Source organism: Pelodiscus sinensis, chromosome 15 (assembly GCF_052426305.1).
Source record: "Pelodiscus sinensis isolate ZL-2025 chromosome 15, ASM5242630v1, whole genome shotgun sequence".
Lineage (NCBI taxonomy): Eukaryota > Metazoa > Chordata > Testudines > Trionychidae > Pelodiscus > Pelodiscus sinensis.
The window spans coordinates 32159644-32174958 of record NC_143066.1 but is presented as its reverse complement, the minus strand read 5'-3'; the positions used below and the strand labels follow the sequence as shown (position 1 = coordinate 32174958).

General features: G+C 39.3%; 1 protein-coding gene across 10 annotated transcripts in view; it reads right to left on the bottom strand.

Annotated features, from left to right (window-relative positions):
• Positions 1–15315, bottom strand: part of SDK1 (sidekick cell adhesion molecule 1) — an 844750-nt gene that overhangs the window by 195601 nt on the left and 633834 nt on the right. For all 10 annotated transcript variants that reach the window (XM_089769286.1, XM_075899625.2, XM_089769291.1 and 7 more), the window contains one exon: positions 10617–10753. In XM_089769286.1, coding sequence (XP_089625412.1) covers positions 10617–10753 — 137 coding nt within the window. The remainder of the gene's footprint in view (positions 1–10616; positions 10754–15315) is intronic.

The following is a 15315-nucleotide window of genomic DNA, read 5'->3' as shown; positions in this document are numbered from 1 at the left end:
TTATTTTTATTTTTTTACATTTTACATATTTTGACTATAACACTTTGGTGTTTAAGTAGAATCTGTCCCTCTTAGCCTGGGAGTTCCTTCTCGTTGCCTCAGAACTCTTATGGTAATAACTTGTAGCAATCATACTGCAGCTGTTAACAGCATCCAGTTTCTTGTTTTTCAAGTTTGATAAGTTACTCTTGGTTTTGCTGTCTCAGCAGCTCAGGCTGTTTTGCTATTTGAATAGCTGTGTGTATAATTCAGTCTGTTTTAAAAAGTACTTCCTGTGAAAACTTCAGTTTCCATCAAATGCATGCAGAACTCCTTCAAAATATTCAGCCTTCCTCTCAGTCATTGAAATCTCTCATGAAAAACATGCTGCTTCTTAAACCACTTGTTTCTGAGACAAAGTATGCATCAAACATAGCCAGAGCACTTTCATAATAATCTTTGTGACTGTCTGCAGTAAAGGCAAAGGATTTAAAGATATGCTGTGCCTGCTTCCTAATAGCATAAATTCAGGAGCATACCCATGTGTATTCATTTTCCTTATAGAGTTTTATAGCAACTCAAAATCATACAAACCACTGCTTCCAGTCAGTCCAGTGTGAAGCTCTCTCATGCATTGAAGAGTGATATGTTGGGAGGTCCTGCAACCTTTGTTGCTTTTTCCAGTCTGCAACCTCCGTTGCTTTTGTTCCTTCTGCTTCTGTTCTCCAGTGGCACTAGTTTACTTCTGACACCACATCATGTATTTCTTTATATGGTAGGTTGCAGGGCTGCTACTAGCAGGTCATGTTTCTATACTAGACATGAAGTAGCCACAGAGCTTTCTTCTCAGAAAAGGACATACCAGTTGTTCACTATAAGTTCCTCTAATGCTCTGCCAGGTATGGCTGAGAGTGTCTTAAATAATATATGTGACAGTGCCACTTATTGGCTAACATATATACAGTTTAGTATTCCATTCCAAAGTATGGTGTCATATACTCTCCCTCAAGTCATGACTGGGGCAGTCAAGAAGACAGTTGGTTCTTGTTGGTGACGGTTCTTGTTAGCCAGTTTAAATACTTGTTCATTTTTTGTTAATAATACAAGCTGTTTACACATTACACGGTCAAAATTACAAACATTTCTGGAAATAATTAAGGACTTAGCCTGAGATTTTGGCAACATATCTGTGGTACTGCCAACAACCTAGATAATGCCATCTACTGCCAGCAAATGAAGATCAGATGCCCCACATGTGTTAAATGTCAGACAAATCACTAATGCAGTGCTTTGCTTACTGGTTCTTTAGCAAGTTAAAACTTTCTTAGGCTTGGTGCCAGTTGGGCTATATTGACTGCATCTTTTAATTATTTAAAATATTGAAAATATATTTATTAAGGTAACAGCTACCTGAGAGCAAAGTCTTTTAATGTGATTCCTAACACAGCAAGGAGTACAAATCCTGGACAGATACTTGCAGAACAGTAGATTTCTCACACTAGGTGGTGTTTGTTTGGCAAAGGCTTCTAATAATGATCTTGACTACTAGAGCTTGATAGTAACCTGTATTATGAGACTATGCTTACCCATATTAACTATAAAAGCTATAGACTACATTTTCTCTTTGCACTCTCTGTACTTTGCCTTTCATAGTGCTTTGCCTATGACTGTGGCCAAACAACTGTTCACTTCACTACACCCAAGTGCACGATGAAAATTAATGGGAAGCAGGAGTTACGGTATAGCTGACTTTAGTAAGTTCCCTAAAGCCACTTAATCAAGAAAATGGAAAAGCAGACACTAACAAGAATGCTGAATACCCTTAAATGAGGTAATCTGCACTGGTCCATTTCCTGGAACAATTCAGTTTCATTTGTTTACTGCTAGTGTAAACACCACTTGAGAGTGCTTAACCCAAACAGTTCGATCTAGTGAACAGTTTGATTCAACAACAGGGCCTATTAATCTCCTCAGCACCTTGGGGCTCTGCTCTGTTTATATACTGCATCTGTAGAATACTTTATTTATTCTTTTTCCTCTCCTGGTAGAAGATAAAAGATCTGGCAGGAAGAGAGATTAAACTGAAAACTAACATAAACGAACCCTATTCATCTCCTGGGCACTCTGATTTGTACAGAAAAGTGGTTTGGGGAGGATTTGCTTGTTCATGGAGCAGCGGATATAGCAAGTTTGCAGAGTATCTTTAAAATTTAAATAGCAAATCTTCTCTTGACAATCAATAAACTAAAACCTTTGAAAGGGTTCTCTTCCAGCTTAAATATACAACAACAACAGAATTTCAAAGGAACTTGTTTCACCATCTAAAAGAACAATTTTGACATAGGAAACCTTCCATAAAATTTTCAATACCCACTTTCAACTTCCTTCAGGGATTACTGTCAGTCTCCTGACCCAAAAAGCCTAGAGAAGTTCCACAGTGACAAAAGACTTGCCAGGTCAATCTATTAAATAAACCTCCATTATATTGAACAGACAGTGCTAATCTTTCATTTAACTTAAGCTGCCTAGAACATACTCTGGGTTCCACTCACTCAGTCTTCCAATTTAATTGCTGTTGGCTTAAAAAGTTTCTCATTTAGTTGTCAATCTGCTCAAAGATGCTGGCTATTTTGAATTAGTGCTGTCTTATCTTTTTCGAATTAAGCTGTGTGAAAATAAGAAAGTGGCTCTATACTATTTGATTTCTGGACCTGTCAAGAATTTCAGTTTCGATTGTGAAAGAATTTCCATTTTGGAGACACTTGTTTGACACCAGTGACATTCCTTCCTAAGACAGGTGACTTACCAAGAGGAATTTCTTCTGCACATTCAAATTCTGGCTGCTGTTCTTAGTGGTTATCTACTAAGTTGAAAGACTTCTTAACTCAAGGTGGATGTCCAATTCCTTCCTTCTTATTGATAAAGAACCACTGTTTTCTTAGGACAAACTTGATTTTTATAGCTCTGAAATATATTTCAGATGTCTCCCTTTTCCAAGATCCTATTGTATAACCTGGACTATTGGCTGGTGCTGATTTTCCTCTGGTTCCCCAAATACATTAACTGAGAGTGTGAAATAGTCAAGTTCAATGCTTCCACCAGTCTGCAGGAATCCAGCAGGATTTGTTAGTCATATGCAATTTTAGGGATTTCACTTGGCCTGAGACTACCTTCCTCTAAGGTCTTCCAGACCACCATTCTCTATGCCTTATATAGAGATGAGTCATGGTCATAACAAACAACTTTCCAGACATGTATATCTAAGCTCTGATCTTTCAAAGGCTTATGCAACTACTTATCTTTAATCATTTGCGTAATTTTACTGAGTTAGTAGACAATGTTAAGCCTATGCATATTCTGGGGCAGAGGCAGAGATTTAATGGGGTCCTTACCTCATTATCAAGTGATTCTGAGTTATCCTGTTATATCTCAAGGCCCAAATATCCAAGAATACAGTAAAAGACTTTCACATGATCTGTGTTCAACAGAGCTCCACTGACACTAAAGCACTTGCTCAGACAGCTACCAAATAGAAGTAACTTTTGATTAACAGAAGAAACATTGACACCCTGGCAAATAATGTGAATAGGTCTCTAAGGGTACGTCTAGACTACATGCCTCTGTCGCCAGAGGCATGTAGATTAGGCTACCAGACATAGTAAAATGAAGCGGCGATTTAAATAATCGCTGCTTCATTTAAATTTACATGGCTGCCGCGCTGAGCCGACAAACAGCTGATCAGCTGTTTGTCGGCTCAACGCGATAGTCTGGACGTGCGGATGGCGACATCAAAGGTATTTGTCGATCACCCAGGAATGCCTCATCCCATGAGGCGTACCTGGGTGGTCGACAAATACCTTTGATGTCAACACCCGCGCGTCCAGACTATCGCGCTGAGCCGACAAACAGCTGATCAGCTGTTTGTCGGCTCAGCGCGGCAGCCATGTAAATTTAAATGAAGCGGCGATTATTTAAATCACCGCTTCATTTTACTATGTCTGGTAGCCTAATCTACATGCCTCTGGCGACAGAGGCATGTAGTCTAGACGTACCCTAAGAGTGTGTCTACATTGAGCCATTATTTCGAAATAATAAGCGTTATTTTGAAATAACAATGCGAGCGTCTACACAGCCATTCCATTATTGCAAAATAAATTTGAAATAATGGATGGCTTATTCCAAAATCTGTAAACCTCATTTTATGAGGAATAAGGCCTATTCCAAAATAGCTATTTCGAAATAAGGTAGATGATCCACTTCTGCTATTTCAAAATAACCCTTCTCAAGGGTCATTCTAATTTATTCCTCCCCAGTGCTTCCTGGGGCTGTAAATTGAGATAGTATGTCTACATTAGGGAAACCTGCCTTGGACTAATTTTGAGGCTTTCCTGCAGTGTAGACATGCTGTTTTGAAATAAGCTATTTTAGAATAACTATTCCAGAATAGCTTATTTCTAAATAAGCGTGCCGTGTAGATGTACCCTAACTCTTCAAAGATATATACAATCACAGAATTCCTAGGTTCATCACAGCAGTGATTAACCATGTTGTGAAGGCATGCAGAATGATGCCAGTACAAAACCACAGTAAGCCACATTATCACTTGTTTGAAATATCTATTATGAATACGGGTTCCTACTCTTCTATGTGTTTAGTTTGAATGCTTTAATGATTGTTTCCCAGAAAATATATTTTACAACTCAAACTATAAATGTCCCCCAAATACAACCTGTTAGAGGTCATACAACTAAAAAATTATCCATGGTGGTGGTCTATTGTAACTAATTACAATCTGAGAACTGCTATGCCCTGCCAGGTACAAATACTTCATTTTAAAGATTAGGTGAACAAGGTGAATGAAATCAGCTGTTCTCCTGCAATCCATCTATCCAATCTGCTGCTATTTTTTCTCCTAATTAAAATCAGTAGTTTACATCTCTTGACTGCACCAATACCAATGGAAAAGAGCTTTAATCCATGCCAGGTGTAGTAATATGCCAATCGTCAGTGCAGCTAGTAATTAGTCCCCTGAAATTTTCACTCATTATTTTGAGCCTTCTTCTGCTAGTTTTCTGTAACAGATACCTTTATTATGTATTCACTCAATATAGGCATTTTAAAACATGCAGTGGATGTTTCAGCTATTAGAAATTTATTCAAACTACAACAGTGAAAAGAAAAATGAACAAAACCCAGGACACATTTTGACAACTATAACACTGCAAATGAAATTTGTGTATTAAGACTGCATGGAATAAAAAATGAAGACTTCTATGCATCACTGGGAACTGAAAAGTAATAACCCCACCAATCTTCATTTATATAATAGCAAATGAGGACTACGATACCTAACATATTGTATTACTTTTACTATCAAAAGAGATACAGATACATGAAGTCATGGACAGCATATGCGAAAATCCCCAATACTTTCTGTATATAAAAAGGCCCCTGGATTAAAAGGGACAAAAAATGTAAATACAATTTTCTATGAAAAACAAAGGGAACGTGTGTTTAAAAACATATCTGAGACAAAGCAATGTTGACATATAGTATCACATGTCAACATTGATCAATAACACTGCTGAGAAAAGACAGAAGAGACACTGGACCTCAAGTAGGAAATTGGTAGCTGCCAACTAAGGGTAAACCATACACTCGCCAGATGAAAACAACTCACTATTAAAACATACCAAAATCAAAAAATAAAAGAGCTCTGGAAACAGTGAAGCTGTGCACAAATTAAAATTAGTGAGACAAACCAAACTCACTGTTGACACTGCTTACAGCTCTTTTGGAATCTACAGCAAATTCATATATAAAAAGAGAGAACTGAAACAAGGGGATGGATAGTCAGGAACTCAGAGTCCTCTCTGCCCTGTGTAAAGAAGTGATTATGTAGTGAGAGAACATGAATGCAATGTAGATGAATCAAACAGTGAAAACTCAAAGTATAGTAAAGTATAGAACACCCCGCAAGAGAAGACAATTCTCACTGAGAAGAATGTATTCAATTCATAGACCGTATGGCTTTGGGTCTCCCCCTCACCCAGTTATCCATCTTTCTGAAGTACACATATCTATGATTTGTGATGAGATTCATGTGATGGTAGATTAAAATGCCTCCATATAAAAATTATTGAAGTTCAGAGGGTCCTGTGGCATTCTGAGGTATTATTCCCATGACTTCTGGAGAACTCTCTCAGAACATTTGCTGAGTCTCTTACATGTTCTATAAGCTAGGACACCATTTATGGGAGGTTAGGGGGCAATAGCCCCTCATGAAACTGGAACCCCTGGATTTCATACTTGAGGTCTGCTTAAAGCTGCATGCCCTGGCTTCAGAGGCAGTTCTTGAATGCAAGAGAGCTAGGGCTGCTTGCAGCTTTGCCTTTGGCACAGGGAGTTTGTTATAAAAAGAGGGAGGCAGGGTGATCAAGAATAACAAAAGGCTGGGCATTCAAGTAACTGAAGGATTATTAGAGCATCATGAAAACATTGTGGGGTACTCCACTTAAAAGATAGAGGAAAAAAGAGTAGGAATGAGTGTTGTGCTACTGGGATTTGCATTTGGATCACTGTGTTAAACTTATAAATGTTCTTGAAAAAGGGGTAAACAGTGACTAATCCCAAAATAACTGCAAAGAGTTACAAAGGGATTTTACAAAACTGGGTGACTGGGCAACGCAAAAGAAGATGAAATTCAGTGGTGATAAGTGCAAAGTAATGCACGTGGAAAAATAGACTCCTAACTATAGATATAAAAATGTTGGGGGCTCTAAAATAGCTGTTACCACTCAAGAAAGAGATCTTGGAATCATTGTGGATAGTTCCCTGAAAACATCTGATCAATGTGCAGTGGCAGTCTAAAAAACTAACAGAATATTGTGAATCATTAGGAAAGGAATAGCTAATAAGACAAAATACCATAATGTCTCTATAGAAAGTCACTGTACACCCACATCTCGAATACTGTAGGCAGATCTGGTCACGCTGTCTAAAAAAACACATATATTGTATTTGGAAAAAAGTACAGAAAGGGCAACAGAAATGATTAGGGTTAAGGAACAGCTTCTATATGAGGAGAGATTAACAAGACTGGGACTTTTCAGCTTGGAAAAGAAATGACTAAAGGGTGGAGGGATATGTTCTATGTCTACAAAATCATGAATGGTGTGGAAAAAAAGAATAAGGAAATATTATTTATATAAGCAGTACTTCAAAGCTTGCAATGATTAGATAATATCATTTGCCTGGTTGATTTCAAAATCGTCCATTCTGGACCCTTTAAGTCTGCCAGATCATAGTCTACAACCTAGAAAGTGTGAGTCTTATGGGTAATGCCAACCCCAGGTTCTCCATATAGCAAAGCAATATGCTATTGATTTGATTATCAGAAATAATCACAATTTAGAATAATAAAATCCTAGAACTTGAAGGGAACTTGAGGGTCTCAAGTGCAGTCCCGTCTTCATGGCAAGACCAAGCACCATCTAGATCATACCCGTTAGAAGACTATCCAACCTGCTGTTAAATATCTCCGGTGATGGAAATTCCACAACCTTCCTAGGCAATTTATTCCAGTGCTTAACCACCCAAAAAAAGTTAGGAAGTTTTTCCTAATGTCCAGCCTAAACCTCTCTTGCTGCAATTTAAGCCCATTGCTTCTTGTTCTACCATCAGAGGCCAAGGAGAACATTTTTTCCTCCCTTCTCCTTATAACTCCCTTTTAGCCACTTGACCATGTCATTGCTCCTTTGGAATTTGTAACCTTCCCACTCAAAAGTTAGTTTGAGTTGTTACAAATCTGCTAGTAATTCTGGACAGACATGAAAAAGACACTCTGCTATTTAAAGTTCAAAAATATGGTTTCTTTGAAGCATCACAACGTGTAAAATCATCGCCACATAGCTCTGGCAGAAATTTGACACTCCAGTCCATCACCTGCTTTTTGCATTTGAATTCCAGATGAAGATTAACAGTGGTTCATTATCAACAGGAGACTAACATATAATGCAGTGCTAATCCCTAGCAATAAAGATTTTTAGGTAATTTAAGATATAGAAAAGACCACTTTATGGATATTGCTGGCAAAGCAAAATGGAAAGCAGTAACATTTTGAAACAGAGAAAACATACACAGGTGTTATGATGGATAGGAATGCTGGCCAGTACCCAGTGACTAAAGGGGCAAGCTCAGGTAGCTAGTAGGGGGGTTGGCAAAGAGCCAGAAGAACCAATGGGATACAGTGCTGAAATCTGAATGATATAAGATACCTTTGTCTGTTTTCTTTGTGGGGGAGTTAAGCCAGGAGTTGGAAAACAGCATGATTTAAACCCAGGCAGGACTACGATGTCTCCAAGGAATTCAGGGCATGGAAGTGGACTGAACCAGGAAGGGATCGTGAGTAAGTAAAGGGAAAATGTATATTTAGTTGTGATCAGGGCATTTTTCTTTGTGTTGCTTAGTTGGTTCAACTCGTGTGAATTTATGCCTTCTCTCCACCATTCACTATCTAAGAGCATAGCCAGAGATGTTCTCTGTGTTTTAATTTGTTTTACTCAGTTGCTCTGTAACACCTAGCAACCAAGTATGTTTTATCAAGTATATCTTTTTATTTTGTTAATAAAATCACCTTTTTAAGGAAATGATTTGATTCTTGTATCCTGGCAAGAAACAGGAGGTCTCTGTGTGTGTGTCCGCCTAGCCTGAGAGGTCAGCTATCAGAGACACAGTTTGTTTTCTTTTGTTTCTTTTTTTCCAAGCTCTCTTGTGGCAAAGGAGCTTGGGGTACGCTTGGGGAAGGAAGTCCGAGTGCTTTCTTCCTATGTTCAAGAAGAAAGGGGTTTTCTTTTCTTCCACTTGGTGGTGTCAGTTACCTCCCAAAGACAGTGAATCTATGACTCTGGGGAGTTTTAGAAAGCAGAGCCTATAGAGGCAAGTATTTAAGGCCTCTTGTGGGCCTCTACCTTCTGCACTCAGAATGCCGGAGTGGAGAACAGCCCTGAAAGGTGTACTAGAAGAAAATCCAAAAACGATATTCTTTTGAAACAAATGAGGTGGCCAAAATGTTAAACATATCAATATCCCACTGTCAGAGATCACAACATATACAAACACACACACACTGAATCAGCAGTGGGCAACTTGCAGCCCGCATGCAGCCCATTGGAGTAAGCTGACTGTGGACCACGGGACACCTTGCCAACGCTGGCTGTCCACGGGCACCACCCCCCACAGCTCCCAGTGGCTGCAATTTAATTTACCTTTAGATCCGCAGTAGCTAACTTCCAGTTGGTAGGAAAGCAGCACTTTTTGCTTCACCTAGGAAATCCATTTTTAGGCTACATTTCCACTTCTCGGGGTAGCAGAGACAAGAAAGTCTCGCTAAGGTGACTGGTCCCCAAAACAGGGGAAAGAGGAGCAAATAAATTGCCCTTATACATCCCTACCCCTCAGTCAAATTCCAAAGAGGCATTAGCTATGTCCCTGGATAACACTGCAAACAGAGGGCCACAAAGCGGCAGCCTGGCAGGAAGAGGGCACTGTGAGGAGGGAGAGGTCAGAATGACCACCTTTTGCAACCTATAAAACTAGGTGCCCTTTTAGGCTCTAGCCTCAACTGTCAGCTTAGAAGAGGGGCATTAAAATAGTCAAAGAGAGAAGGCAAGAAATAACATATGAAACTGTGTGTGCATTAAGGATGGAAATCTTGAAGGCAGAGTGTATCATTTCTATCCCTTTCCAGCATCTTTGGTAAGCCATTAAAATAACTGTTAACATTACCATAGTATTTAGGGGCTCCATTTGATTTGAGACCCCATTGTGTCAGGAGCCATATGAATACCTAGCACGAGATAATCCATTTTTCAATACACAAACAAAACAGAGTATGAGAGAAAAAAAGTATTGCTCTCCACATTTTACAAATGGGGAATCGAAACAGAGAAATTAAGTGACTTGCTTGAGGTCATAAAGTAATTTACTAGCAGAGCAGGGGACAGAGCCCAGGTGTGCCAATTACTTTAAATAACCAGACCAGGCCTTTTTCTCTCCATAATCTTTCTGATGTGATGTTAATCTCTAGATAAACAGTACTCACACTTTAGCAATCTGAGGACTCCATTTAGATTTAAAACTTATTGGGGACCCCCTAAAACTCCCTGCTCAGCCCTTGCCCTGCCCCCTTTCTTAAGGCCCCAACTCGGCCCTGCCCCTTCTCCAATGCATTGCCCCCACAGCTCATGGAATTAGCACTCAGGGCAACGGCAGTGCATGGAAATCCCCCACCCCACAAAGATGTGCTGGCCGCTTCTAGGAGTGGTGCACAGACAAGGCAGTAGTAAACCTGCTATAACTCCGCTACACCATCACATTTTTTGCATGCAGGAGGCACAGGGAGGAAAAGAGGAAGGGGGGAAAAAGTTGATCAGGGGGTCTGTTTGACCCACTGGGTTATCTTCGGGGATACCGTTTAAGAATTCCCAGTCCTGTGCCAGACATACTTCCCTCTGGATATACAAATAGCACTAATATTTTGTCACTAGCACTAATAAAAGTTAAACTGAAACTTTTAAACTGAAAGGAGGACTAGTTAAGAAGCACAAGAGGTTACAATGCATTGTGACTCCACTTACTGTTCTCAGACAGCTCTACTATGTAGTAGAGAACAGGGCTGTTTCCATCAAAGGGACGCACCCAGGAAAGAATCACGCTGCGGCTGTACGAGGAATTCAGGGTGGCCAGAAGATTCTGAGGGGAATGAGGCAGCTCACTATTAAAAAATAAATAAATGAATAAATAAATAAAAATGAAGGGATAAATCCCACAGAAAAATCAGTCTACACTTTATTTGGCCTGATGCTTGTAGAAGGTTATACATTCATGTAAAAGCAGACTTTTACAATAGTATGGACCAGCAGCCGATGGATGGATTGGTGGATAGATGGATATTCAGTTTTGTCTTGTTTCTAAAATGCAATTTATGCTGTGATTCCTATGGTTAACAATGCAATAGGTAATGAAACTGTGACTTAAAATGGAAAAAAATCCAATTTCAAACTTAAAAAAAAACCTGAGACAATTTCATTAATACATTTTATTTTTTTCTTTAACCCTCCCTCCCCCAATGATATCCTAGTAACGGCACAGAAGTTAAAACATATAAAAAATAAAACACGCGGGAGACATTATTTAACATGGAATTTTTCATACTCAAGCAAGCAGAAGACATTGACACCATCCAGAGTTTGTAATCAGAATTACCATTTGTATTTTTAGACTACAAAAGAGCTTGATTACTGGTGGATGAAGCCTTTTAACTGTCATTGGTAGAATCTTTCCCTCATATAACAGGGATTTTTGGAAGCATCCAAGCAGAAAATTCCATGGAAATGCTAAATGAAATATTTAAAAATAAATAAATAAAACAACTTCAATTTAAATGGATAATTCCTAAAAATAAAATACTTTATTTGGATTCATTGCCTGAAAGTGATGGCTGAGATGTGGACACCAGATTCTGCTGCATTCCTTCAGTGTTGGTCTACAACACATACAAAACAGGAATAGCCAATTTATGTCATAAATCTGGGTTCTAGTCCTTGCCACCTGAGTTCCTGGGGGCCAACATCTCCCAATCATGGAAGGCAGAAGAACAGGAAGTGATGGTTTTTTACCTCTCCTCCCCTGACTATATATTCTTCCTCAATATCTAGTATTGCTGATCCATACTGGTCAGCGCAAAAAGCCATAATTATACTTGATGTTCTTGAATTAGTAAATGTAGTCATTTCTTTTTTCAATTCATTAAGTTCTCAGATATTTACAACTCTCTAAAAAGCACAACAAACTCCTTTGCCTGCACATACAAATATACAAATGATTTCAATGAAGACTGTCTTTAAATCAGAAAAGTACAAACCAGGCTTTGAATTTCAGATTTCTTGTGGGAGGAAAAAGGAGCGTTATTTATTTTTGAATCAAACATTAAACCACATTACAGGTCCTGTGCTGTATTTCATCCTAACCCCAGATCAACCTGTGCACTCTGGCTTAGAAAAACATATGCAATTAAGCTGGCAAAGGAACCTTCTGAAGGGAGGAGAGGGAAATGGCTGGTTGCATAGCAGCTCACTGATGTTACAGCCCATCATCTATCCCAAGGCCCTGTGGGAATGAGGCTAAGATGTGCTGCAGCCCTAGCCTCTTCCAGAAGAAAACACTTGCATATGCAGTAGCATAGGAGCAGTGGCTATTTGGACAGAGGAGAGGCTTTGCAGCCTCAAATAAGTGTGTTAAGTACTTCATAAGTACTGAATGTATTAAGGATGTTGCCAGTGTTTATAGTGATTGTTTAGTCTGTTTACTTGCAAATGTTGAGGGTTGCACTGAAGGTACATTTGGGAATATCAAAAGTTATACTGTTGGGAAAGAGTTTGCAAGGTAGCTGTTTCCTTTACAGTCAGTATCAAAAGATTTTACAGAGGAAAATCTCTCAGTTTTTCACTCTCAGTTCTGTAGTGAAACTTTGTCCAGAGACCTACAATGGCTTTGTGACAGATGAAAAACAGACTAACAAGCTTGTCTAGACTAGACCCATTAAGGAAGCAGTCAGGAGACTTGTTTGGGGGTAGATATACATGAGTTAATGGTTTTTTTAAGCATAAAGTGAGTTTAAACATATGTTTTGGCTTAGGATTTGGTTTGAATTTATTCTATCAGATTCACACCAAATGGTAATGCTAATACGCGGGATAATCAGTTAGCAGCATGAAGGATAGGGGAGGTGCTTTCTGTTCACAGCAAGCCTTAATAGCATGAACTGTAACTTTCATGCAGTACTCCAAGCACCACTAATATAATTTCTTTTAATCTTAAGAGTCTACAGTCTTGCAACAGATGGTGTGCACAGATTTAAACCCCTAGAGGCAGATACAGAGTGTGTGTAAGAAGCACACCTGACCAGACATGAACATTTAAAATTAAAAAGAAATTGGTGTGGGGAAGAAATTGGAGCGGGGAAGCATATTGCTTTCTCTGAAATGCACAAAAGTGGAGATTAACAAATATTAATTCCCATTTTATAAAACACTTACACTTTGTACGCAGGAGACGGTGGCAATGGAGGAGGAGCTAGTGTAGGGCAATGATAAATGAATCTCCAGTCAACATCATGAATATTCACGCACCCAAAGAGAATGCTGGCTTTTTGCCATCTCTAAGAAATTGCTTTCCCTTGCCGCTTAAATTTACTGAAAGTCATGTGCTTGCATGATCATTTTCATTATGTTTCAGATTGAAAGGAACTTCCACCTAGAATTGTTCCGCCTCTAACAAACCAAGGAATTGAACAAAACCTGGGATAATGATGTATGGGGCATGAAACATTCTTTGGACAGTTGTCATCAGTCTAATTCCTCAGAACTGATTTTTTCCTCTCACTCTCCCATGCCACAAGTTGGAATATATGAACTTCTTATATAAGGAATATTATGAGCTGAGTCTACACTCCTCTCATGCTGATGAGTCAGGTGTGGTCATTTTTCTCCATAACTTCTACAAGAAAACGTTCTCAGATGATGTAGTTTTGCTTCTGCCTCATACTGTCATGTCTGAGATTAATGAGAAAGCCACTGAGGTCACCTGATGGGACTCTGACAAAGCAATTTAGGGGCTATGCAAATAAGAATGAGCGTGCAGTCATAGTGATAGGGCTAGAGAATAATATCAGAGAATAGCAGATGATACATGTTAGAAACAAATACCATAATATTTTGAGTCAGCTCATAACTGCCAGTGGGCAACTGAAAAATTTACACAGCAAACACACAAATGTGTCTTCTAAAATTAGCTAGAAGGAAACAACTTGCTAAGGGAACTCTACCAGACATGTTGTTAGACAGATTTCTAAGAAGAATGGCCCAAATGCAGGTAATTAGAGGGAGACTGTGACTGAAAAGAGGCTTACTCAGAAGGCAAGGGTAATTAAACAGGTCTTCTCAATTTTTTAAAATAAAACTTTGCTCCTATCTTTTGAATGATTTCCTAAGTCAGATCCAGCATACAAGTTAAACTCTGGAGCAGGTGGCTCAGTTGATAGACCCAACAACTTGCTAGGAATCAAAGTAGGAAGTCTTATATTACACTGCCTTGATAGGTTTGTCATAAATGTTTCTAACATATTAAATGAAGAGCTTTTCTTCTGTTCAGAGCTTTCCAGTTTCTGTTGTTATAGAAACTTCACCAAACACCTAACAATGGTCTGATTACATCCCGAGAACAGACACTCAGATGAGTTTGCCTTCAAGAGCCCTTACCAAGACTATACTGAGAAATTACAAATTTGGCCAGAGCCTAACCAGACAGATTTATTTTTATTTCATTCCTGGAGCCAATGCTGATCCAATATGTCAATGGAGGCAAAATCCATAGATGAATTAGGGAGAGATTTTGTATCTTACTCTTTCTTCTTGATCTGAAAAAGTACATACAGGCAGTCCCCGGGTTACGTACAAGATAGGGACTGTAGGTTTGTTCTTAAGTTGAATTAGTATGTAAGTCGGAACTGGTACATATTGTAGGGGAAACTCTAGCCAAACATTTCTCCAGAGCTCAGTTTTATTCTCCAACACCTCTCTTCCCTCAGTCCTTTATTCTCAAGCTGAGGTGTCTGCTGAGAAAAGCCACTCCGCATCTCCCTGGTCTGCTGGGGGGGGAGGGACGCTAGCTTCGCGTCTCCCTGGTCTGCTGGGGGGAAGCAGCTAGTGCGGGGTTGCCTCACCCTGTTTGTAAGTAGGGATCTGATGTAAGTCGGATCCATGTAACCCGGGGACTGCTTGTACTTTTAAAAATTAATAATAATTATTGCTGTTTTACATTTGATGGTGAACAATTAAAATAGTTTTCTGGGTTTTTTTTCAGTTTGGATTTGTCAGCAATTTTTATATCCTGGGCAACACCCAATAGAGAGCTTGGAAACAAACTAAAATCTCCTTAGAGAGGAAAAGGCTTTCTGCCTGATTTCCTTCCTGTTTCCATGGTACTGTGAAATACCAGGTATGGTGGAGCAGAGAAACCCTACACCATCAGAGAAGGATTCAAGAATCCCATAGGCCCAGCTAGCCTCATGCTACTATACATGCTGCCAATGCAAGTCCTGGAGAGGGAAGAAAAGGAGAGAACCTGTCTCATTTCAGGACTGACTAGCAAAGAAGCACAATGCAGCTCTACAGGATTTACTACAAGCCTGACAAAGGCAAGGGGCCACTGTCAGACTAAGGCTCACAGGCTCAAGTCTGGTGGATATCCGTAGTATGATGTCAACCTGCTGTAGAA